General features: G+C 37.7%; 1 protein-coding gene and 1 long non-coding RNA gene across 2 annotated transcripts; both read right to left on the reverse strand.

Annotated features, from left to right (window-relative positions):
- Window positions 1–7,449: 7,449 nt before the first annotated feature.
- LOC114460743 (zinc finger BED domain-containing protein 1-like) lies at window positions 7,450–10,450 on the reverse strand. Its single transcript, XM_028442652.1, has 4 exons — window positions 10,201–10,450; window positions 8,480–8,987; window positions 8,099–8,285; window positions 7,450–7,932 (listed from the first exon to the last, which is right to left on the reverse strand). Exons 1-4 carry the CDS (start codon window positions 10,448–10,450, stop codon window positions 7,450–7,452), a joined length of 1,428 nt encoding a protein of 475 aa, XP_028298453.1.
- Window positions 10,451–11,089: 639 nt separating this feature from the next.
- LOC114460725 (uncharacterized) lies at window positions 11,090–19,359 on the reverse strand. The gene is made up of 4 exons (XR_003673724.1): window positions 19,252–19,359; window positions 18,437–18,534; window positions 18,295–18,308; window positions 11,090–11,257 (listed from the first exon to the last, which is right to left on the reverse strand). It is a non-coding gene; the product is annotated as an uncharacterized LOC114460725 (long non-coding RNA).
- Window positions 19,360–27,419: the final 8,060 nt, after the last annotated feature.

Genomic DNA, 27,419 nt, shown 5'->3' on the forward strand with positions numbered 1-27,419 from the left:
GTGTTTGGATGTGTTTACATGTACAGGTCTTATAATGTTTGTTAGTCCTCTTTAACCATAACCTGGTAGTGTTTGTTGTTACATGTAAACAGGTCTATAATGTTTGTTGAGTCCTCTTAAACCATAACCTGGTTTGTGTTTGTGTGTTACATGTAAACAGGTCTTATAATGTTTGTTAGTCCTCTTTAACCATAACCTGGTTTGTGTTTGTGTTACATGTAAACAGGTCTTGTAATGTTTGTTAGTCCTCTTAAACCATAACCTGGTTTATGTTTGTGTTACATGTAAACCGGCCTCATAAACACTCTTGGTCTCATAAACCATGTCCTCATAAGCCTGTGATATGTCCACATATTTTTCTAAAAGAAAAATGATGATTTTGAAGTTAGATTTGTGTTCTGCTAAAAAATCTAAATTTTGATGTGCCTTTTAAGTTCACCAGATGTAGCGTTAGGTGTGGTCTCATAAACCCACCAAAACGCAAGAAATCCAAAATCGGTCTCTTAAACCACATATGCCTCTGTGTGTGTGTGTGTGTGCGTGCGTGCGTGCGTGCGTGCGTGCGTGTGTGTGTGAGTGTGTGTGTGTGTTGTAGTGTTAATTGACTTTCTAAAAAAACTAAACTATTGATGAAAAAATAAATGGTTTTTATCACCAATTGCCATTTTGAGGAAAAACATAGAAATATGAATATTGTTGTTTTATCTTGTAAAGGATATGATTGTCTAAACTGTGTAAAATGAGGTGTAGGATTTTATTAACATGTGTGTGTTACCTCAATAACAAATAGAAATCACTAGACTGATATGCTGCCTTGTTATGTAGCAAGTGATGCTAATGCTAATGCTACACTATAGTTCATTCATTTTCAGACCCACTTATTCCTGTTTGACAGGGTCGCGGGGGTCTCCCGGTGCCAATCTCTGGCTATCTTTGGGCGCTGGGTGGGGGTACACCCTGGACAGGGCGCCAGTCCATCACAGGGCAACACAGACAGACAACCACTCACTCTCATTCACTACTATGGGCAATTTAGAGACTCCATTCAATCTTATAGTCATGTTTTTGGATTGTGGGAGGAAGCCGGAGTACCCGGAAAAAACCCATGTAAACAACACTATAGTTAAAAGACTGTGTGACTATAAGAACATGTCAGATCTTTTGTTTGATGTTCATTGTACTTGGAACCAGTTTGATAAATTGCTTACATACAATTTAAAAAAAATATTTGAAAATGACCTTGTCTTAAATGATCTTTTATTCCTTTTTTCCATTTAGGGTGATGATTTTAAGTAGGTGAATTGGTTCGTTTTATTGGTAAATAAATGATTTTAATGAAAAAAATTGTATTTTGATGGTGTTTTTACAAAAATAAATGGTGATATGATTTTTTTCCCCATATCACCCACTGTGACTGAGGTAAAGGTAGCACTGCCTTGGGCCACAGTGTTTTAAGTGGGAGCCCCCTGCCTCTGTCATCATCAACATCTGTGATAAACACCTACAACATGAGACATGTCCCCAGATAAATGATGGACAGTTGGTTGATATGAAATATTAACAAATAAATGTATGTTGTCACATGTTCTCCACAGGGGCTGCTAACAAGGCTAGCTAGCGTTAGCCAATGTGAACTTTAGCTAGCTAGCTCACTCTGTGGGTCTTTACCAGGTACTACGTGTTAAGGCTTCAGCGAGCAGGAGAACTCTGTCAGCATGGAAGATTTTGACAACACCGTACTGTCAGTGTTGGAGGGTAAGTCATGTTTTTCATTCATATTTGGTGATTATTAAGCAAAGTTAGCGTCTGTTGGTAGCTTTGATCACATTAATGTTGCACACTGTTAGCTGGATGTTGTCTGTCCCTGCATGCAAAAAATGCCTTGCTTAAGTGCCGTGGAACAAGTGCCGAACTTTTTTTTTTTAATAACCTAAACTTTGGGTGGGACAGCAACAAGAAAAAACCACTTATTACTGTTATTATTATTAATACTATTTCACCATAGTTGACCATCTACACCAAAATGTACAAGTGACTCCAAAAATATGAGGTCCCTGAGGAAGAGGCAGGGCTCCACGCCACAACGATGGGTGTTAAAGAAGAGTTTCTTCTGCTCAAACAACACAGACAATGACACTGATGGTGACAGAAGTGGTGACACAAGCAGTTCAACCATAATTATTGAGAGCAATGATGACCTCAGCGAGGACAGTTTAAATGGAGGTTTTGTGCTAAAAGTGGAACAATTCTGTAATAGTTCTGATTTGTGTACATCTAAAAAAGTTTAAACCTGTACTGAGACTATATTTGCCTCTGTCTCATGTGCCAGAATACATGGTAATGGTACAACAATGTTGGATAATGACCTGTGTTTTCCTGTTATTTGCTTATGTGTTTACAAAGGATTTCATTATGTTCCCCAGGAAAGCGTCTCCACTTAAATCAGCTGACACAGGTCATTTCCACATAATCAATATCAAAACACTTTTTAGAATTTCCTAACAATAAGTAAAAACATTAAGCTGATCAAATGAAATAGGTAATTGACCATTCCTAAAAAAAATCTGAAAGTCCATTAAGAAAACACACAGCTCTACTCAAACTGTTATTGTTTTTTTAGACTTTAGGTGAAGTGAAGTTTGACCTCTGATAGGGTACCTTACACTCTTTATGATATAACTGTTTTCTGGTTTTGTCAAACCTAGTGGGGGAAGTAAGTAATGACTTTCTAATATAATTGTGCATTATATTTTATTCATACACATGCCACTAACTATGATTTATCTTCTCTGATGCTAGTGTAATAGTGTTTCCATGGAAACGTCTTTGCCTCACCGTCTTATTTTATAGTCTGAGGATGCAGGTGAGTCACTACAAAACATTGAGCAAAATGTACAAGAATCCCAACACAAAACCCAACCAAGGCAATTTTGCCCAAATTATGGACCTTGAGTTCAAGGCTAGACGAGCTTTCATTGATGCAGATATTACAAAGGAAGAGGACTGACCTATGAAACTCTTTGATGCATACCCCTGCTTCAAAGACACTAGAAATGTCAGCTTTTTGACTTCCGTCCTTGGTACTATGTGTTTCTGTCTGTGCAGTCTGCCCTGTATTAAGCCTGCTCAGTTGTAATAACTGAACAGAATTGTGTCCAAGGCAATGGATGAGCTGCATCGCCAAATTGCAACCCCCAATTTTTATTTTTATTAATAATTTAAAAGGTACAATAAACATTAAACACACCCTTTACGATTACTGTACATGTTTTCTCTTAATTGAATATTAATATTACAAATGCTTTTGGATTTTGCACCATTGTTGTTATTGTTCCCTCGAGACAATTACACTATACCTGTAAGTGTTATATTGTATTACAGTGCATTATTCTAAATTAGGTTCTATTTTTTTCAATGGTTTGTTGTGTCACAGAATTGCATTGTTTTGTCTTGATATTTAAAATAAATATGTGCTAACCACTGCATTAATTATAATTAAATTCAGTACATCTACACGTCTGCTATATGTTGTCACCACTAAAATTTTGTATTTTTTTTCTAGATCATCATCAACTCAGGCTGATTAAAACCATCCCATCTGAGCTGGGACATGAACTGATCCATTTAATCACACATTAGTTCTTCTAATGTCTTTAAACACTTTTATTGATACACACAGACCTGGTCAGAGCAGGTTACACTCCCAGTTAGGATCATGGAAAATAACATTTGCTCCATCTCAGTATCTAGTTTAGACTTTTTTAGACCTGTGTCCTGGGTATGATGGGTTTACGAGGTGAACAGTACTCAGCCATGTTGGGAAGTCCAGAAATCACACAGCATCTAACGCAATTATTGTGGTCCATGCCAGAAAATACCACAGACCAAATATTTGTAGTGTAGTCATAGCACTCAACAATTCTGTTTCCTGTGGTACAAGAAACAACAAAGATCTGCTTGTTCATCACTGCAATGTCAAAGTATCTGTGTCTGTGGACCATTTCAGGGACATCGTACCAGGTGTTGGTCACTGGGTCATAAGCCTCAGCAGACCTCAGATCTCTGGACCCATCGCTTCCTCCAACTGCAAAAATGTGGCCCATATATGCAACGACCCCAAGGTCATAGCGAGGTGTTCCCATAGGAGTGATCAGTGTCCACTGGTTGGTGTCTGGGTTGTAATACTCAGCAGTATTCAGTGCTTCATTTCTACATCCTCCACATATGTAAATCTTGTTGTTCAGTGTGGAGCAGCTGGCCCTGATCCTCTCTTCATTCATTGATGCAATGAACGTCCACTGGTTGATGTTGGGCTGGTAGCGTTCAGCAGTTTTGAGTAAGGTACCATCATCATCGCTGTAGCCTCCCATAGCGTAGATGCATCCCTTTAGCACAGTAACACTCACAGAGTACCGTGGCTCCTGCATTGGTGACATCTCCTGCCAAGTGTGTGTGACTAGGTTATACCTCCACACTCTGATACAGGGGCCGGTCCAACTTAAACCACCACCCACAATGTAGAAGCATCTACCAAAGAAGACAGTGCTGTAGAATATTAAGTGAGTCATGGGATTCTCCAGACTGGGATGAGTCTGAACTGTGATCCAGCTGTTAGTTCTGTAGTCAAAGGCCTCTATGGTCTTGGAAAATATTCTAAACATCATTAAGATGGCGTTTGGCAAACGACGGAAAAACAAGGTGTTGCTGATCCCAGACTCAGAGCAGAGTAATGAAGGTTGAGACATGACTTTAAGGGTATCAGAGACCAAGAGGTGGGACTCAGGGTTTGTTTTTACCACATCATTGTTAAGCACATTCTCTGTGATGTAACTTTTGTCCATCAGCCCCAGTCGTACCTTTGGTAACAGAGTAGAAATGGCTCCCTGTCGTTCCTCAGGCATGTGGTTTATCCATCTTAAAACACTTTGATAAACTGTGATCTCCTGGGTCACAGTAAGGTCATCCTGACCCAGGATATCAGCCAGCTCCTGCTCCGCAAGCTGCAAAAACTCTTCACAGAGTGAAACTTCCTCAAAATTCTCACAGATAAAGTGAAAGGCCTCATACTTCAGTTGAAACAAAATGGGAATATACCAGACTTTAGTAAACTGCCACAGCCCAATGCATTTTTCTGGACAGAGGTGATCCTTCAGAGCTTCAAAGCATGTTTGTTCCAGACTCTTTACATTGAACTGATGCACTTCTATCATTAGATCAAAAATATAACTGTTGTCAGAGTGACAGAGATTAAGTAAATTCACTGAGTCCAAGGAGTTTGTGGGTTATTGTGTCTCTCTCAGAAGGGTTTCCCTCATTAAAGAATACTCAATGTGTTGCTGAGTCCTTTGATGTGCGACCAGCTCCTGATGATGTCATCAGCGATGTCACAGTGAAATTCACACTGATATTCCTTCTGCTGGCTCCTGATTGGTGGATGGCGTGACAGATTCTGCGTTCTTTGATATGTGTGTGTGTGGGTGGGGGGGTGTCTCAGCTATACATCCTCACTTGAACTTCAGGAAATGCTAATATTCCAGTTTATTATTAGTTTGAAGCCTACAGTTTGAAACATGCAGACAGTTGAGATCAGATTACCTTATTGGTGACCCAGCATACCCAATACAGAACTGGCTCATGAAACCATTTTCAGACACAGGCAGACTGACCCCTGAGCAGTGCACGTACAACTACAGATTGAGCAGTGCTCGACCTGTGGTTGAAATGGCTTTTGGAGACTAAAAGGACGCTGGAGGTGTCTCCTAAAAAGAAATGACTGTAAGCTAGAGCTGAGCAAGAAGATAGCGATGGCCTGCTTTGTTCTCCATAACATATGTGAAGAGCATTGGGACAACTTCATTGAGGGGCGGACTGCCGGATTGGAACACAATCAGCCTCCCGTCCAACCACTGCCCGACACTGGCAATGCAGAGGGAGCTGACATCAGGGCAGCCTTGATACAGTATTTCAATCAAGCAGAATAACTTAATTGGTTTGTGATGTGGCTGGAAATGTTATCTGTACAGCTTTGGGAACCAAAGAAATTGATATGTGTATGTATTTCCATGAATGTAATTGTCTTGTTCATCTGAAATAAAGAATAATAATAAAGGGTAATGTCTGTTTTTCAATACATTTAAAATGACAATCCAATACTGTTTTATTCAACAAAGGGGTTGGGACCTTCACCACCTGAAATGTCCACAAATAAAATGCAAAGACACTAACATTACATTTGCTATATGTTGTAACAAACATTTAAGCTTTCCATCAGGGCCTTAAAGATTAGAGTACAGGAATTAAAGAGTGACAGAATAAAAAAGTAAGAGCAATAACATTATATACACATAAAAAAACAATAGTGACAATATATCTGAGCTGGTGCATATTGTTTAGTTGTATATGTGACAGTATAACAAGATCTAAAACTAATTTCTGAGACAGAAAATCTGGTTACCATAGATTTGTGATTGTACTGTAAGCTACAACTACATTTTTAACTGACCGGTATGTACATATATTATTACTATAATATACATCTGTGAATGTAAAGTACGGAACACTTTGAATGTCAGGTTAAAAGAAATTCTAAACATAATCCAGCTGATGCAGACCTAGACACAATTTACCATATGTGGGTCAATGTGATCACAGCAAAATTAATAAAACCATATCATTCGCAAGGAAGGAGTGGTAGTAATGACATGTGTGCATTTAAAGTTAATATTTACTAAACTACTGTCTCTATATTTTAAATTATATTGTGTGAATTGGTAATATTCAGCAACGGTTTGAAAACTACATATATGACTTATAAGTAGAGGTGGGCATAGATTAATTTTTTTAATCTAGATTAATCTCACTGTAATCTTTAAATTAATCTAGATTAATCTAGATTAAAATGGGTAATTTTAATTCTCCCAAAGGCATGCGGAATATGTGTGCAACCCAAATAATGACTAAAAGGAAGTCTTTGAGAAGGGGTTTATTAGACCAGGGGCTCATCTCCTGTTTCCAAAATGCATCACAAACTGATTGAGAAAGCAGTTCTATTATAATAAATGATGATGAAAATAAATCATGTTCAATAAGAAGAACTTGTGCCTACTAACTGTTTATGTTATGGTGGCCTAGTGGTTAAGGACGCTGGGCTTGTAATCGGAGGGTTGCCGGTTCAAGCCTCACCGGGGCCGTCACTGTGGGATGTTGAGCAAGTCCCTTAACCCCGAACTGCTCCCCAGGCGCCGCAAAATGGCTGCCCACTGCTCCTCAGGGATGGGTTAAGTGCAGAAGACAAATTCCAATAATGTACTAAACATTACATGGCCAATTAAAGGCGAAAGCCCGATTTAATCTTAATCTTAATCTTAATCTTTATTCTGTTTAACATTAATTTTGAACTGAACATAATAGGTCGTGATGAAGTGATTACAGTCACTAGATTTGTGTCCATCAGTCCAAGCTCCATTTCTCCTTCCACCAGTCACTCAGGCAGACCAGCTTGTTGACATTTTCTGGTGACAAACTAGATCTCCTCTTCTGCACAATATGGCCTGCTACAGAAAAAAGTCTCTCGCATGGGACAGTTGTGGCAGGAGTCCCCAAGTATTTACGGGCAATGTGGGCCATCTTACCATAGACAGCAGTGTGCTCTGACCACCACTTCAGTGGACACAGATCTAGACTAGCACTGGGCTCTACCTTGTACCTCTCCACAGTATTGTCTTCTGGTGTCTCCTCATCTGAGTCTGAGTCTGATCCCATCAGTAGCAGGGATGTTTTCTTCTTGGGTGGCTCAGGGTTCTCCTCCCTGAGTGGCTGCAGAGCAGGTTCTTCTCCCTTCACCAACTCCCTTAGCTGTGCCCACACTGGCTCCCTCTCTGCTCTGGGCAAGCACTTGAGGTCCTTAAATCGTGGATCTAGAGCAGTCGCCACCTTTGATGAATAAAAATAATAATTATTGATTGATTGTAAATTTCATTTTCCAAATCTAACCTCCATATTTCCTCATGACTCATTCATCTATTCATTGACAGATCTGCTGGCTTAACAGTCTATAATGGTCAAACAATGCAGTTATCTTCTGGTCAGTCTGACATACCTTAAGCCATTCCAGGTTTATTTTCTCCCTCCGCTGGTTGAGGTCCTTGGTGAAGGCAGCCTTGAATCGTAAAACATAGGCAGGATCATCATCAGAGATCTTCATCGCGTGCTGGAGGTGGCACAGGGCAGGTAGAACCGCAGAGCAGGATACATACTTATCCCCACCAAGGAGATCAGTGATATTCCTACACAGACAGACAGACAGACATAAACAGAGTAAAAAATAATTAATGACTGATTCATTTAACTTAGATTACACATTTTTTTTTAAAGTTCTTAATCACATTAAATTTAAGGGCACGTGTTTATTGAATAAAAAGTGACATTTAAAAATAACTTTTATGCTAATTCATGAACACGCTATCTTTGTAGACCATACCTGCATGGCTCCAGCAGTTTCTCTAGCTTTACCAACTTCTCATAATCAGCATTTGTTGGGAGGGCCAGATTGTGCTTCTGCTGAGACAGCGTTGTGTGCAGTGCATCTTTGTTGCGTCTCATGCGCTTGATCATCTCAAGGGTGGAATTCCACCGTGTTGGGACATCTTGCACGAGTGGCTCCTGAACTTGTCCAAGGGAGGCTTGCTGGACATTCAGCTCATCTGAGTTGGCTGGACTGTGTTTGAAATGTCCGACCACTTTGCGGCACTTGGCCAGTGCACCATCAAAACCACCCGCCTGAAGTGACATTACAATAGCTCTCTGTACAACATGCGCCACACAAGGCAAATGTTCAAATGGCAGTATCCTCCCTGCTGCCACCATATTAGGAGCACTGTCTGTTCCAACAGTGCTGATTTTGTCAGCAATCCCCCACCGATTAGCGACGTCAAGAAACTGCCTGGCACACGCTTCAGAAAAGTGACACTCTTCTGTTTTCATCACACCTAACGGACAAAAAAAGTAGATCCGAATAATGCTGCCTTCATGTGCTATCGTAATTATGGTAAATACCAAAAACCGACATCGAAATTGCACTACTACTCGTAAAAAACTAGCATCATCAAGAAGCAAACATAATGTGGTGGTAATTCGTTGTGTCCTGGTAAGTAATAGATTAAGTCAGGGGTCTTCAACGTTTTCCAGGCCAAGGACCCCCAAACTGATGGAGAGATGGAGCGGGGACCCCCTACTTATATATATTATATAAAATTGTGTTTTATATTAAACTGGTCCTATAGTGCCATGTATAAATGTACTATTGTGCATTCAATACTAAGACATTCAAAACACACAGGTTTATATATTCTTGTTTTTAGTTTAAACATGTGCAAGGTACAGTGAGTAGGGTGGCCATGCCACTGCCATTCATAAACATAACATAACATAATAAACTGATACCTGCCAAGATCAACAATGTCTGTCAAATTGCATGTAACAACATTTTGCATAAAAGCTGTTCAAATGGACATTTTTGTTCAACATAAATGTGGAAACGAAAATTATTGATGCTTGTTAGTGCCACTGGCATGCATAAACATATGTTATCTTGCATACAATACTGAACTATTAACATAATTGACAGATTCATGTTTTAATTTTAAACATACATGTAGTATGGGCAGTGAATCCTCAAACCAGCTATGGATGGCATACATTACTCACTAATGTATGATGGGACAGGTGAATGAACCAGTGCCCAGCTTGAAAGAGCTCCTGTGTGTCGCTGAACGTGTGCATTGCTGACTGAAAGACATCTTCTGCCTCCATTTATCTGTTCACTACAGTGTGTTGGATTCATGTTAATGTGTATTTAAAGACATTTCAATTTATTGAAAAAATTGCGGGGGGGAATATAAAAAAATGTCTAATTATTTTTATTATTATTATTATTATTTATTTTTTTTTTTTTAAATGTCTAATTAACCAAAACTTTCCCCCCTGCAGTACCTCCGCGGACCCCCTAGGGGTCGCGGACCCCCTGTTGAAGACCCCTGGATTAAGTAATTCAATTAAATAATGTAATTTAAATTCACATGACGTATCTTACCTAAAGCGAAGGAGTGAAGTTCCCAGCTGGCATCGATGAGGTGTACAGTAACGCCGAGGTAGTTATCGTTGTTGACAGATGTCCAATGATCCCCCGTGACTGCTACCCACCTCGCCTCGACAATCTTCGCATCCTTTGCGGCTTTCTTGCGTACTGGTCATCTATTCTCCTCATAATAGTTCGCCTCGCAGGTAGCTTGTAAGATGGGTCACCTGTGGCAGCTTGGAGAACGAGCTCGAGCCCATCATCTTCAACCACGCTGATGGGCCGGCAGCTGGTGGCAATCCACTGAGCGAGGAGATTCGTTAGCTTGGCTGATAGAGCTGTACTGATGGGCTTGCCTCGGTTGCACTCAAACATAGTAGTTTGACGACGACTCTTCCCTTGCGCTCTATCAGCGCTTGACCCGGCATTAGCTAAGGGATGTTTTGCATTTAGGTGGTACTTTAGACTGGTAGAACTCCTACAATAAACTAATTCGGCATTGCACAAGGTGCAAACAACCTTTGACTTGTCGAAGTTTCCATTGGGAAGCGTTTTAAAAATAAATTTTCCCTGAAGCAAACCCGGTGGCTTCATAGCTGCATCCATGTTAGCATGTCACGTTGGATGTGGTCATTTACACAGGTTCGAAGACTCGTTATCCTCCCCTACAGTGCAATTCGGCTCCGTGCTGTATACATCCGCGGTGAAAGACATCATAGCTTGCGTAGTATAGACCCAGCTCCCAACTTTGAGAATAGATTAACGCCGATATTTTTTTTATCGCCCGATAAGAGGCTCGCGTTAACGCAGCAAGTTAACGCCGATAACGGCGCGCCATTACTTATAAGTAACTGCATTTTCTACATGTGAAGAAGAACACTAGTAAAACTAAATATGAAAAATGTCCTTTGAAATTAGAGAGAAAACTCACATCACTTCAAAAAAACTTTTATTTACAATATTATACAGTATGTACATGTTCTCAGGGGGAAAAGCACATTACTTCTTCCCCTGCTCCTCCATCAGGAGCTATAATGTTTGATCCCTGGGCGTCCATGTTTGTTAGGCTCTCCAGAATCGCCTTTGAGAGTTGACGGTCCTCCCTGCCTTCCAACAGAAACACCTCGTCAGACTTCTCCGTATATTGGAGGACTTCCCCAATCGAGTCCCTCTTCCTCTTACCTAAACAAAAAGCATATGGGAAACCATCATCAGCAAAACTTTATTTCAGACACATAGTGATAGGTCCATGCAGACAGAACACAACAGACATAAACAAGTAAGACATTACTGTTAGTCATTACCAGTAGATTTCAGGATGAGTTCAAATACAGCATTGTTAGTTTGTTTACATAGTATATTACCCATGGCAGCCGCTGACGAAGCTATTGACGAGCTAGCAGAGGGGCTTAATGATAAACATTATCACAACTAGCTAACAGCATTCAAACTTACCGGGTTCTGTTGCCGTTTCCTCGAGCACAGTCGAGCACAATGCCCTGGTCGACACGTTGGCCGGGCGGTCCCCAAGCACAGCGTTCAACATTTCTAAATGTGGGCTGACCACCCTTCCACTGCCGCTGCGCCCTAGCTCTCGCTTCTGGTCACGGAAGTCCTTTTTGTGTTTCTTCAACTTATTTAAAAGTTGGTCGACTGTCCGGGTGTACTCGGCGGCTGCCATCTCCCTCTGCAGACCCTCAAAGATCGGCTTGTTCCGCGTGGCAGAGTTGAGCTTCTCCTGTACCTCCTCGTTACTCCACAGCACCACAAAGCACTGTGTTTCCGCCTCGGACCATTGCTGCTTAAGATGTTTACTATCCATTTCAGCTTTTCTGGGTATCACGCGGTATGAACTCCAGTCGAGTCGAAAGAAAATGGCTGACCTTCGTTTCTTGCAAGACATTTATAGCCCCGCCTTCGGAGGGTCCCTTCCTCCCGCCCACTTCAGAGCTGGCCTGTAGACCAGAAGCTATGCGGGGCCAGCGTAGCCCCGGTTTTTGGCTCCCAGAGCTGGAGCTATGTTGGTGGAAACAGAATGGCCCGGAGCCAAAACACGCGATAGACAGCAATAATGTGCAAAATGTCTTTGTGTGAAATATATCTGAATAAAAGAAAATGATTTAGTTAAATTAAAATGTAATTATTTAGTCATGTGTTTGAAGTTTGTGTTTTGGAGCTATAATGTGAGAAAAAGTTTGTCCAATGTGTAAATCCAGCAAAATGTACTTGTAGTGTATCTAAAGACACAACAAGACCTGTGTGTGTGTGTGTGTGTTGTGTCTCTGTCTTTCTGTAGTTGAGGGCAGTGGGCGATCACCGTGGTGATCATTCTGTGTCTGATGCTGCTGGTCTTCCTCAGCAGCATCCTCTACTTCCTGCAGAAGAAGGACACAATTCCCTGTGGGCGCTCTGGGAAGCAGGAAATGTTACTGTTGATGGTCTTGGCCCAGGAGGCAGAGTGGATCACACTGTATGTTCTCTGATTGGCTGAGCTGATTGATGATTGGTCTGGATCATGTGCCACCTTTTTAGTGCCAGAGATAGACACGTTTTATCACATCAAGGACTGCAGACAAATGTTTATGTGATCAGAGGACCACATTTTAAAAGTCAATGTCGTCATCATCTGATCACCAATACATTCAAGAACAAAACTGTTGTGTGTGTTTCTTTGCTTTGTGTATTTTTGTTGTTTTTTTATTGTTGTGTATATTTTTCTGTCATTTTGTGCACTTGCGTTGGGGGGTGCACAAAAATGAAGGAATGACACTCGAACACCTGCTTCAACACTCTTAGCTGAGTTGGAACAGGTGTAAGTATGGTATAAAAATCAATAATTAAAAAGGTTTTATGCTTTACTGCAGCCTCGCCCCTGTTTTACAGTATTAAATTTGAACTACTTTTTAGGGTCTTACATATATACACATATATTTTTTTTTTATGCTTTAGTAGCCACACTGTAAAAAAAAAGTCAGTAAAATATACAGACTGTCAAATTCCAACAGTAAAGGAGCATAAATCCCAAAACTTCATTTTACTGTATTAAATACATCAAATAACAGTTAATTGTGAGACTGGACAAAACTTTATTTTTACGGTAATGAAATGTTGAAATGATAAAGATTTTCTGTAGAAACAAATAAATATACTTAAATTTTAAAAGTAAATTTTGTAATGGAAAAAATGCCTGACAACCATAGATTTTACAGCATTGTAAAACCCTACGATGGACTGGTGCCCTGTCCAGGGTGTACCCCCACCCAGCGCCCAATGAGAGCCGGGGATTAGCACCGGCAGACCCCCGCGACCCTGACAAACAGGAATAAGTGGGTCTGAAAATGTATGGATGGATGTTTGGGCAAAACTACATCCTACGGGGTTGTGCACATATCAGCAGTAAAGGACAATAACATACATAAATATATTTATTTATTTTTAATTCAGAAACTGATACACTGCAGACCTAACTATGACGTGGTTTTGAAAAGGCTTTGACCTTTTGAATGAATTAGATGTGTTGTACAACAACAATGAATTATTTAAAGAATAAGTTGAAGACATGTATGTTTATGATATGACTTAGCGTTACAGCTAATGATTTTGATTTAAAAGTGCACTTTATATTTAACTGTGAATGTATATTAGGGCTGAAACGATTCCTCGAGTTATTCGAGTAATTCGATTACAAAAATGCATCGAGGCAAAATTCTCTGACTCGATGCTTCGTTTAAGCCACTTCCGCTTTTGATGCCTACATGTGCGCGCAAAGTGCGGAACACAAAATGGAGACGGAGACCGAGGGAGACGAGCGACAAGGAGAGCAAAGAAAACGACGTAAACTGTCGAAAGTGTGGGACCATTATAAACTAAAATGGGAGCAAAATACAGTACAATGCGTGTACTGCAAAACAGAATTAGCATACCATAACAGCACTACTTCAATGCTACAACACCTGAGCCGAAAGCATCCGCTTTATGCATCAAGTCTGCCGAGCGGATCCAACAGGTAAGTCTAATGTTATTGTCACGTTCACAGAAGTATTTAATTTAGATCAGTGTTTTTCAACCACTGTGCCGCGGCACACTAGTGTGCCGCGAGAGATCGTCAGGTGTGCCGTGGGAAATTGTGTGTGTGTGTGGCCCCGGTAACAGGGTAGAGACAGAGAGAGAGAGAGTGTTGATGACGTCTTTTTTTTTCCTTCTTGCTCCGCTTCTACGGTTAAATGATCAACTTAACGGAGATATTAAAGGATGACTTCACTCAGAATGTGTTTGATCAGTAGTTACTGTGGTTTTAAAGAAATTTACCGCTTTAATTTTGAACCTGATACTTTGAGGAAGTAGAACAGCCTCCGCTGCAGCCGTCAGCACTGAAGCGGGAGCGGGAGGGAGGGGCTGCTGCCTCCGCTCTACAGACAGTGGAGGACGGGAGATATCGCTTCACGTCGCTTAAAAAGTTAAAATTTTTCAACTTTGATCATGCAAGTCGCGTCGCTGAGGGGGGGATAAATTGACGTTGCGTCATTTACATTGATTTTTAATGTAATCGCATCGCTTCAGTCCCTTTGGAGAACATCCTCTATCCAAGAAGGAGAATCCGCTGTCATGGTGGAAAGTGAATGCAGCGCGCTATCCAACACTGTCAAAGCTAGCACAGTCCTTCCTGTGTATCCCAGCAACATCTACGCCATCAGAGCGCATGTTTTCTGCAGCAGGGAATATTGCATCGAAGCGCAGGGCGAGCCTCAGTTCTGAGCATGTTGATATGCTTACTTTCCTTCATTGCAACCACAGGCTCCTTTAAAGAGCTGAGCGCGCACACAGACACACAGTATGGAGAAAGACATTAATGTTTATTATTATGCCTCAGTTTTATCTTAATTTTTTTTTTACACCTTCTTAAAAAGTAATTTGAAATTACTGTTATTTATTTTTGTACTTTAGAAAAAAACAAGAGTGTAATGTGGCAATATGTTTCAGTTTTTTTGTCAACTTTTTTTTGTCATCTTTAAAATACAGAATATGCCAATGAAACTTAAATGCACTCTTTTTTCTTGAAAGAAGCAGCTACCAGTTCGGCTATGTTAAGTCTGCCAATAAAAAAAATTATCTTAAGAGGAATTGAATTGGTTATTCATTTAACTGACTTCTGTTATTGTCATTGCCATGTATTACTATTAAATTAAGTTCAAGAAATTTAATGAAATTTAAAAAAAATTGTATCCGATTACTCGATTAATCGCCAGAATAATCGATAGAATACTCGACTACTAAAATAATCGTTTGCTGCAGCCCTAATGTATATAATGAAGCTTCAAATTGATGGATTTTTCTGCTGTGATTTATTTCAAGTATTTATAACTGTTCATTTATTTAACAATGACCAATTATATTTAAGGGTGCTAAGGTTCATTTATTTTCTTCTTTAAAAGGTACTAATTTTATTAGCTTTTTGACTAAATGTTGTTGGCCTTGTTTTATAGGTCAGGTTTTTTTTGTTAGTTCTGGATCACCTACCAATCTCAACCACTAGATGGCGAGCCACCACCCAACCACCGCTGCATCGCAGTAGGAATATCTGATCTTTTTGTTTCCTCGGACACACGGACCTTATATCTGGATTATACCCTGGGGATTTTTTGTTTGTTTGCTTTGCTTTTTTTTTCCGATGCGAAAGAACTTTGTGGAACCCTTCACATGTCAACTCTGTGAAATCAAACAAACTGAACTGAGACACACTAAAGAAAACTAACTATAACTGCTGAATTCTGAAATAAGAAATGATTTCCTTTGTGTTTTGTGATTGTATTTTTGTTATTGTTGTTTATTGTCTATATATAATTATTAATAGCAACTAAATAATATATATAAAATATATACTGACTCCAAATATCTTAAATATATATACTTACCCAAAATTATTTTGTCTGTCAATTATTCACACACTTTGGTTCAACAGGCGGACCTATTTCTGTTTACCTTTATTTGTAGTCAGTTCCTGAGCCCCTAGTATGTTACATAGGGGAGGGGTGGGGGCTTGTCTGTTGGGGGGATCTTGGTGGAGCTGTTTCCTTACTTGCTGTGGGGACTTTATTAAGATTGCAGTGCAAATCCGTACACACACCCACACCCACACACACACACACACCCACACCCACACACACACAAAATATATTTTAATGAACTACATATGTATTAGACATAGTAATTGTAATTGACATAAAACTGGGGAACCATGGTACAGTTCTAAGTCAATTATTAGAATTCAATTACAATTCAATTAAGATCACAACGGCCACAGAATTTAGCATTTACGATTATGTCATAATTGTAATTAATTATCAATAATGCATACTTATCAGTTATGCGAATACAATTATAATTGAGCCAAACCCTGTAGATAATATTACTGTTGCATGCCTAGTATTAATACACAGGCATAAAAGACAAGGAACATAAACAAATTATTAATTTAAAAAGTTAAAACGATGACTCATTCATTCAGATTAAATGTAATGCATCACATCATAGCCGATCAATCAGAATAAATGTAATACATCACATCATAGCCGATCAATCAGATTAAATGTAATGCATCACATCATAGCCGATCAATCAGATTAAACGTAATGCATCACATTATAGCCGATCAATCAGATTAATTGTAATGCATCACATCATAGCCGACCAATCAGGTTAAACGTAATGCATCACATCATAGCCGATCAATCAGATTAAATGTAATGCATCACATCATAGCCGATCAATCAGATTAAACGTAATGCATCACATCATAGCCGATCAATCAGATTAAATGTAATGCATCACATCATAGCCGATCAATCAGATTAAACGTAATGCATCACATCATAGCCGATCAATCAGATTAAACGTAATGCATCACATTATAGCCGACCAATCAGATTAAACGTAATGCATCACATCATAGCAGATCAATCAGATTAAATGTAATGCATCACATCATAGCCGATCAATCAGATTTAACGTAATGCATCACATTATAGCCGACCAATCATATTGAACGTAATGCATCACATCATAGCCGATCAATCAGATTAAATGTAATGCATCACATCATAGCCGATCAATCAGATTAAGCGTAATGCATCACATCAAAGCAGATCAATCAGATTAAATGTAATGCATCACATCATAGCCGATCAATCAGATTAAATGTAATGCATCACATCATAGCCGATCAATCAGATTAAACTTAATGCATCACATCATAGCCAATCAATCAGATTAAATGTAATGCATCACATCATAGCTGATCAATCAGATTAAACGTAATGCATCACATCATAGCCGATCAATCAGATTAAATGTAAGGCATCACATCATAGCCGATCAATCAGATTAAATGTAATGCATCACATCATAGCCGATCAGATTAAATGTAATGCATCACATCATAGCAGATCAATCAGATTAAATGTAATGCATCACATCATAGCCGATCAATCAGATTAAATGTAATGCATCACATCATAGCCGATCAATCAGATTAAACGTAATGCATCACATCATAGCCGATCAATCAGATGAAACGTAATGCATCACATTATAGCCGACCAATCAGATTAAACGTAATGCATCACATCATAGCCGATCAATCAGATTAAATGTAATGCATCACATCATAGCCGATCAATCAGATTTAACGTAATGCATCACATCATAGCCGATCAATCAGATTAAATGTAATGCATCACATCATAGCCGATCAATCAGATTTAACGTAATGCATCACATTATAGCCGACCAATCAGATTAAATGTAATGTACGGCACCAAAACAGCGTTGAATGGAGGTTATTTTCTCAGTTTTAGAGTTCATAAATGTATCTATACTATATAACCTGAGAATTTATTGATTTTGATTTGAATTAATTAATGTTGTTTTATTTTATTAATAATTGTACATTCTTACAAAGCTTTTATACAGATGCCTTTGTGGAAAATAAATAAAGTTGTAATTGTGGTAGATTTGGTCTCTTCCTTTTTAAGTTTCTACATGAGATGTTTATGTATGCAAGGGACCCGTACCAAGATTTATTACCAAAAATAAACATTGTACTTGAGTACAATTTAAATCAAGTAACATTAACTTCTTCTACTTTAGTAAATATATCAGCACTCTTTATACCTCAGTGTTTCACTTATAGTGACCCGTGTAGTAGTGAGTAACGTACTTACTGTAAATAATCAGGCTGACAGACGAGTGATGAGAGATTCATGGAAAACAGAAAAAAAAGAAACAGGAGGAAAAATTAGTGAAAAGAGCTTTTGTGAATTTTTTTCTGTTTTTTGTGAATTTTTTTTTAAATGATCAAGATACTTGGAAATCTGACGGGAACATCCATCTTATGGCGACTCCTGCTGCACGCTCTGACTCTGTACCCATCACCGTTATTTTCATCAGTCTGTTGATCGTATCTATAGCAACCAGGGGTGGAAAGAGAACAGAAAAAGTCTACTTAAGTAGAAGTACTGTTACTTTGATGACATTTTACTTAAGTCGAAGTAAAGTTACTAATCAAGTAAAAGTAAAAAGTTGATCATTTAAAATGTACTCAGAGTAAAAGTTCTCTCCCATGCAATAAAAAAGTACAAAAATGTGTATAAAGATCAAACTAGGTTCTTTTTTATTATTATTATTATTATTAGAGAACACCATTTCAAAATAATGTGCATGAGAACAAGACATGGTGTGGCTAACCTGGATAAATAAAACAATTCAATGAGGTAAGTGTTTGTGTCAATACATCCAATGTGTCAGAGCATCTAATAAAACATTTTCTAGTAAGAAAACTATTCCTATCTTTAGGAATCTCTGAAAGCAAGAAATGCTGACAGTATGTTATATAAAGTCTATAAAACATTCTAGGTGGAATGTCAAAAACTTAGTATTTATGCATTTAAAACAAACTGTCTCATAAACAGATTACATTGATTATGCATAAATTGTGCATAAACATCAAAGAAAACATAAATAAAATGCTTATTGAAATGATGAGGTAATAGTGCTTGTGTCAGTGCAGACATTTACAGTAACAGAACCAAGCTCAGGGTAAGTGTTTCACCACTTCAACAAAGTGGATGAAAGACGTACGACCCCTTATTCTAACGTAATATCTGAAAGCTATGATTTACACAGATGGCAGTAGAACCCATCTGGTGACTCTCCCACGATGGAACCTGGAAGTAGAACCCGTCTTGTGCCTCGTGCTGGTGTCCATGGACAGTCACATACTGACCAACTTGTAATAAAAATAAAAAATGATTGTATTTCATATTTCTGACCACCATCTCTGTCTTTTAATTTAGAAAATTAAGTGTTGGACATTTTCTGATATCAGCAAAAGCTAATGTTATCTCCCAAGAACAGCATGCTTTTATATCTGAAAACAAAATAGAATTTTGTTAATCTTACATTTCATCTTTTTAATCCCAGTTTGAAACCTAGATTAAGGAGTTTAGCCAACAAACAGTATTTCCTGTTTTTATTTTTCTCTAGAGTAAAAATCAGAAATGTTAAGTTTTGTTTAACAATCTTTAATATCACTTGTTTAGTTTCATGTTAATGTTTTTATGTATTTACAATAAAGGTTTTATTTTAAACTTTAATGCTTATTTTGAGCTAAATAATTCAACTATTTTGTAAAGTCAAAATGTTTCTTTTCCTTCAATATTGTGAGTTCATCTTTTTATTCCTACTGTTGACTTTATGTGGAGAACGATTAAAAACTCAGACTTTCTCAAATTCAGCCAAACATTGCAGAGTTCTGTTCATCCTCTCAACCTCATCCATCTTATTTAAGTTGTAGTGAGTTGTATTTCACAGTTTCAGGCTGATCAATATGTTGTATTACTGCAATATGTTCAATCAAGACTTAGACTTTCTTTATTGTCATTCAAACTTAAACTTTACAGTACAGATAACAAAATGTGGTTGCATTGGCTCGTATTGCAGGATAAAAAAACAGCAGCAACATAACAACAAATTTACATAACAAATGTTTGGTCGACTTATTTTTCTAAAACAAAGAGGAAATAGATTTATTTCTAAAAATACCAGTAGGCTAAATGATTAGATAAATCAAACAAGTGATAATTCTGAATAAGATGTTTTCTTATGTGCTAACAGATTATTGTTATTTTTTTTCCATTATATATTATTCCTCAACAGGTCAAATTCAGTGAAAAATTCCCTTGTAGGGCTAAACTGTATATGACATTACATTATGATGTTTTTTAAGTGTGGAGGAGTAGGGGGTACATGGCTTTAGGTTCAAAGTCTGAAGGTGTTTTCAACTGTGAAAAGTTTGGAAACTACTGTCCTATGGAATATTTTGGATTTTCATGCCCAGGGTTGCGAGTTCGAGTCCCGGTGAGCAGATTTTCTGTGTTTATTTTTTGCTCAACAATTTTTTCATTTGAAAAAGCCTTTACACAGGCCATTTTTATGAATTCACTTAGTTGATACAGTTTCATTTGGTTGTTGTAATGTAACTAGTGTATTCACTTACAAAGGTCCACAACTGTAACTGTAAAAGTGAAACTTGCTGAAATAAAACTACAAACAAGTTGTCATCAGTCTAAAAAACAAAGAGCTACAGGTAGATGTGAAACTAAATAAAATAAACTCAAACCCTGTAGCAGTCATGTGACAAATCAATCAACAATTCTTGTTGAGAATTATTATTATTATTCTGGATCAAGTGGAAACAGAAAATATAAAAAAAATAGTTATATTTTTAATTTGTTTATAATGTAGGGAAGATATTTTATACATAAATGTAACTGAAGTCTAAAGCCACAAAAATGGCACCACTTTAAAAAGAAAATAGACTAATAAAAGACCTCTTTACATGGAGTATAAGACAAAAGAACAATGGAAATGTAGCGCTCTTGCTCCCTCTAATTCTTTGAGCAAGGCTCTGGGACTCTTTAATAAATAGTATTGAATTTTTAATTAGCCTATCCCAACCGCAGATTTATTAAGATAAAATAGAAACAGGAAAAACACATGCCCATTAAATATTTCACCACTTATAATAAATACCAAAAGTAGGGATTAATAATGCTTTATATCAAAGTTATTATTTTCTTTTTGAATTAACCAAACATAAAAAAAATCACTGTTTAGACAATCAAAGATTTAGGTAAGGTAAAAATAAAACACTCACAAAATGTGGACCCACTGTAATAAAATAAAACAAAATAAACCCTGAAAAAGCCAGCATATAAAAATAAAACAAGTTCAGGCCTGTATTTCAGGGTGTTCTCCTCCCCTCACTTCCACACTGATGGAAAATGGCGGATCTCCGTGGTGCATTCAAGGTCCAAACTCTCCACGTGGTGTTAGCTCCTCCAACGGTGAAAATCCTCTCTCCGACAGCAGCAGTCCACTTCACACCACACCAGCCTAGTTTCTCCTCTCGTTTCCCGAGCAGGACAGGTGGATGGCTGATTGACGCCGTAGCACTGAATCACTCTGCTGGACAAGCTAAGCTAAATGCTAACAGGCTAATGTTCATCCGTCGGTCTGACGTACAACTCTCACACAGAGTCCGCTCAGTAGACTGTGTCGGGTTGACAATCTCACGTCCTCTTCTGTGTGGCTGGTCCTCTAAAACATGAACTCTGAACATGGACTTCCTTTTTTCTTTTCTCTCTCAACTTTATCTGCTCTGTCTCCTTTTCTTTCTCTTCTTTCTCCATTCCTCTTCTTCTCTCTACACCTTCCGTGGCTCTTCATTTCCTCCACAGCACCTCCTCTGGTCACTTTTGGTCACTACACATATACTCTTCAAACCAAACAAAACATATTCTTCGCCTTATACAATTGGTTTAGTTTACATACAAAAATAAACATTCCTTTTCAAGTAACAGAAAAATACACATGTTTTCAAATGTTCAGAGATTAATAAAACAAATAACCTCCTTAATCAGTGAACATCTTCTAACATTTATTAACACCCAAGCTTTTTTTTTTACTGGGCTACAGAAACTTTGGACAGTTTAGAATCCTTAAATCTGTTAAAGTAAAAGTACCACAAGTATTAAAAAAACTGTGATAGCAAATAAAATGATCTTTAAACTTTTGTTCCTAATGTATGTAATTGTGATCCGTCTATGTACAACAATGATAATACCTAATGCATTAATCTGACAAACTATAGTTATTAATCATGTTCCAAATGATATGAACCCAGAAAAGGTAGTGTCATCATCTCCTCCAACCAAACCTTATCCCCCAAAATAATACTCATATAAAGTACATAATGAAAATACTAGTTAATTACAGTGTTTAAGTGGATTAAATTAAAGCAGAATTAAGTGTTTACAAGATAGAGGAATTATTTAATTCAGAATTGAAATTGGAATAAACCAGCCACCTAATTCAGATTTAAGTTTAATTTGGAATTAAATTTACATTAGGAATTAAATGTTTACAAGGTCAGTTTAAAGATGATTTAACTTTTATTCTGAATTAAAGAGGAATTAAAGCTCAAATGTAAACGTGGCCAGTGACAAAAAAAAAAAAAAAACGAAGCTGATTGAATAAATAAAAGTACTGAGTAATAATGACATCAGTGGAAATGTAAAATTATCCCCTAAAAATAATACTCAAGTAAAATGTCAGTACATTAACTAAATTTGTTCACACTGTATGTATACATGTACAACATAGGAAACAGTTTGTTGACATTACTTGAAAGTGAACGGTTGCCGTGGCAGCAAGATGAAAGAGAACCAAACAAAACTAAATCTTCAGTTGCTTCTCACTACAAGTGGTTCAGTAGTAAAATATCTCTGAGTGTCTTTGTATCAAAAAGTAAAACAAACATTTTTGTGAAGTTTGAAAGGTTAAATAGTAAAGACCTGAGTGAGGAATGGCTGCTACAGGTAAGACACAATTTACAGACATAATATGAGGATTCATTTTAATCTGCTAGGATGAAAGAACACTGTAGTCATTGAAGAAATCACTAGATTTTATTTCAATAAATAAATATATAAAAGTATGGATTATCTTTAGAAAATACATTAACTTTGGTTATAATATTTTAAAAATATTTTCCTTCAAAAATAAGTTTAATATCTTATGTAGATGATAGTGTTTGAAGCAGTTTGAGAGCTTTCAGAGCCAAAGGTGTGTGTGTGTAATACATAAAATAAGGGTGTTTGACTTCAATATTTACAGAATAGATGTGATATATCAGGAGGAGCTTCAGACTATTTATTACTACTTAATATGTTTTTACTGTAAAAAGTAACATGGCTCATACTGTGAGTGTACCAACAGAAAATGAGGATGTCCTACACATGCAGTCAATGCAGAGACAGGACTTCACATATGAATCAGATTTACAGGCCTACTATTTTTATTTGAACCCAAACTTTAGAAGTGACAGAACAAGATGTGATTTCCATGTTTGTGTGGGTCTTAGTGTTGAAATAGTGAATGCATTGATGAGTGTGACAGACTAAATGTATTATAGAACTGGGATAACCCATATGAGAATCAACTGAAACTATTTATTATCAGAAATTAAGCTATTTCAAAAAACTAAGCTGACAGGAGAGAAAAAGTTCAGAGTAATAATAAGGGCATCAATAGAAATGTAGTGTAAAAATATAAATATACTCAAGTAAAGTACATATACTTAAAAATATTAGTTCAGTATAGTATTTAAATACAATAACTAAATTTGTTCACACTGTATGTATACATGTACAATTTAAGAAACAGTTTGTTGACATTACTTGAAAGTGAACGGTTGCCGTGGCAGCAAGATGAAAGAGAACCAAACAAAACTAAATCTTCAGTTGCTTCTCACTACAAGTGGTTCAGTAGTAAAATATCTCTGAGTGTCTTTGGATCAAAAAGTAAAACAAACATTTTTGTGAAGTTTGAAAGATTAAATAGTAAAGACCTGAGTGAGGAATGGCTGCTACAGGTAAGACACAATTTACAGACATAATATGAGGATTCATTTTAATCTGCTAGGATGAAAGAACACTGTAGTTATTGAAGGAATAGATTTCCTTAAAGAAGTACAGATTATCATTAGAAAATATGTTTACTCTGGTTTTATTTATTAAAAACATTTGTCCTTGAAAAATAAGTTCAATATTATATATATATATATATTTAAATATGTTCATTTTAACATTGAACATTTAGTCTGAATTGGATAATTTTTGGTGTGTGTGTGTGTGTGTGTGTGTGTGTGTGTGTGTGTGTGTGTGTGTGTGTGTGTGTGTGTGTGTGTGTGTGTGTGTGTGTGTAACCCAAATTTAGGTGCTGAGCCAGTGTGACAAAACAATGTTTATTTAAAGGGCACATGTTAGGCTAAATTAACTTTTCTGTTCTTTAAACATGATAAAGTGTTATTAGGGCTTCATACACATGTCCTAAATATAGTTTTTAATTAATTCCCTCAATCGTTAGTTAGAGGGTGATTTGCTCCTTTCTTACTACAGGGTGAGCCCAAACACCTCGCTACATTTTGATGACGCGTTCCCACTTTGATGACGAATTTGACTCGGCACTGAGCTGGAGAAGCCACGCCTCCAGGAAGCTCTCTCCCATGATTGACATGTAAACAGACACGTGTTTATAAAGCAGCATGAGCTCGGCTACGGATTTCAATATGTATTTCAATAAATTAACGGCCATTTTGAGAAAAATGGCCATAACGACCACTAGGGGAGGTTGCTGAGGTGGATCCACATCCTAAAATAATCAGTAGTGTTCATGCCATCTATGTGCCAAGTTTCATGCTTTTAACCCAAAGTGCACGATTCTACCAACAATTCTTCCTTAACCGCCCACTACTGGTACTGATCCAGGATCTGTGGTGGAGAACATGACCTGACTTTAATCAATAAGTTCAGGGATATTTTGTTTTCTGTTTTATTCACACAAATGATTTTTTTTTTTTTTATTTTATTTCATTTATTTAGAAATATATTACAATTATATTTAAACAAAAACTGTTAATTTTTTTTATTATATATGTCATATAAAGATGTATGAGAGCAGCATTAATATCAACATATTTCCCCTCAGGGATCAATAGTTTACTGAATCTGATCAGGTTTATTGATTAAGTTTTGATCAACTTCATTTAAATTAAACTAATTTAAATGATCCTGATGACATCATTCCAGACTATAATGATTAAACAAAAACAAATACATCAGTTATTTCACCACTAGAGGGCAGAATATTGTACAGTATTAGAAGCTATCAAGTTATCATGAACCTATGATGTTTCAGACTCTACAATCCCTGTCATCGTTGGTCTCGTCCACAACAACAGAACAACTGCAGCTCTTCACCAGAAATGGCCGTAGCTTCACAGACACATAAACGTTACGTGGGAACTGGTCTGCTCAGTATTTTGGTAGTTTAGACGTGTTTCAGGTGGACGCTTCAACATGTTGTTTAGCTCAGGACCAGGAGGGGTGCTGGGGTGCACCAAATGAACGGTCCCCTTTAACATTTCCCTTTACCTCACGATGACAGCGTTTCATTCACATTATGTCACTTTCTGCATTTAACAGTGGATTTTATTTTTATTGGTAGATTCTGTCATTCTGTCTATGATTCTATTAACACAGATATTATAGGACCATAATTAGCCAATCATGAGCTCATTACAAGTTGTTCATTAATCCTGTAAGAACAAAGTCAAACCTCAAAGTCAAACTGTTTCCTCTGAAGACCTTCATTTACAAATCAATGGGAATTTAAATTATTCAGCCACAAAATCTAAATATTTTCCTCCACATCATGTGATCTCTGAACAAACTGATCATTTTAGTCAATTTCAAAGTGATAACACTGCAAAGGATGAATGAATATTTCTAGATCCTTCACGTTCATTGTGTCTCTTCTATCCTTCAGGTGGAGCTGAATCCATGCTGATGTTACAGGTGAATGGAGGATTGTGGAACCACTCAGCCGTGACAGCAAATATGGTGAGAAATGAGTGGATTGAAGTCTAACTTCTCCTTATATTTTCTCCACATTATTTAATAAGATGTAAATAAGCTTCATTTGATAAGAGACAAGTACTAATGTCCATCCTGCCACTGAGCTGTGGAGGCAGTGATGCTTTGGTCAATGTTCTGCTGGTAAACTTTGGTTCCTGACGTCCATGTGGATGTTCTATTGAAGTTGATCTCCTACTGAAGCCTAATGCTATGTCTGATCCATCTTTAACAGCCACTGTTCTTTCTAGGAACACATTTAGAAACAAATGTTTGTTTGGTTCCTTCTCTGTGTTTAATCTCTAACTGTTCTACAGGACTCTGGAAGCCAGAACAAAGTGACACCTCAACGCTCTCAGGACCATGAAGCTCAGCCACAACAAAGAAACAAATCTAAGAGAAAAACTTCAGAGCAAAGAGTTCAACAGCAGAGCCAAGCTGGAGTTAAAGCTAAACATACATGTGACCAGTGTGGGAAGGACTTTACCAAGAAATCAAACCTCACTGTACATCAAAGAATCCATTCTGGAGAAAAACTCTTCATCTGTGACGAGTGTGGAAAAGCTTTTGCTCAGAAACAGTACCTGAAACAACATCAGCTTGTTCACAATGGAGAGAAACCTCACATGTGTGATGAATGTGGAAAGACTTTTAGTCAATCTGGAGACCTCAGTCGACATCTCCTCATTCATCGTGGAATCAAAGCTCACAGATGTGAACAGTGTGGAAAGGCTTTTACACAAAGATCACATTTAACTCTGCACATGCAGACTCACTCCAGAGCAGAGTTGTATCACTGTGACCACTGTGGGAAAATATATAAACACAAACAAACCCTCACTGAACACCTGAGATCTCACACTGGACATGAAGTGTGTCCCTGTGACCAGTGTGACAAAGTTTTTACAACATATCAACAGTTAAAACGTCACCAAACCAGCCACTCATCAGAAAGACCTCATAAATGTGACACATGTGGAAAAACTTATAAGAGCAAATCTCACCTTAATCACCACCAACAAGTTCATGAGAAGATGTTTGTCTCCATCCACACATCTCTGTGTGGATGGAGACATGGAGCAGGAATCATCTTCAGATCCCAGCGACACACGGATGGTGACGACACCTTCTGGTTCCAGTGTTGGACTGAAGAACCCAGAGATCAGGCTGCACAGGATTCCAACATAAACCTGCTGTCAGCTGGAAAATGGACACCAACAGTTCAGGAAGTTGTTATTGTTGAATAATGTTTAGTTGTATTTTGTATTGTGTCCATAGTTTAATGTTTGATTTATGTTGCTGCTGCCTGTTGG

The sequence above is a fragment of the Gouania willdenowi genome, unplaced genomic scaffold (genome assembly GCF_900634775.1).
Source record: "Gouania willdenowi unplaced genomic scaffold, fGouWil2.1 scaffold_62_arrow_ctg1, whole genome shotgun sequence".
NCBI lineage: Eukaryota > Metazoa > Chordata > Actinopteri > Blenniiformes > Gobiesocidae > Gouania > Gouania willdenowi.

Bases quoted from the DNA above. Each gene is read 5' to 3' on its own strand.
- LOC114460743 (XM_028442652.1), bottom strand. From the start codon at position 10,450: ATGTTTGAGTGCAACCGAGGCAAGCCCATCAGTACAGCTCTATCAGCC. The intron at 8,988-10,200 runs GTGGGTAGCAGT...TTTGTCCGTTAG, and splicing joins GCGAAGATTGTCGAGGCGAG to GTGTGATGAAAACAGAAGAG. The intron at 8,286-8,479 runs GTATGGTCTACA...CTGTCTGTGTAG, and splicing joins AAACTGCTGGAGCCATGCAG to GAATATCACTGATCTCCTTG.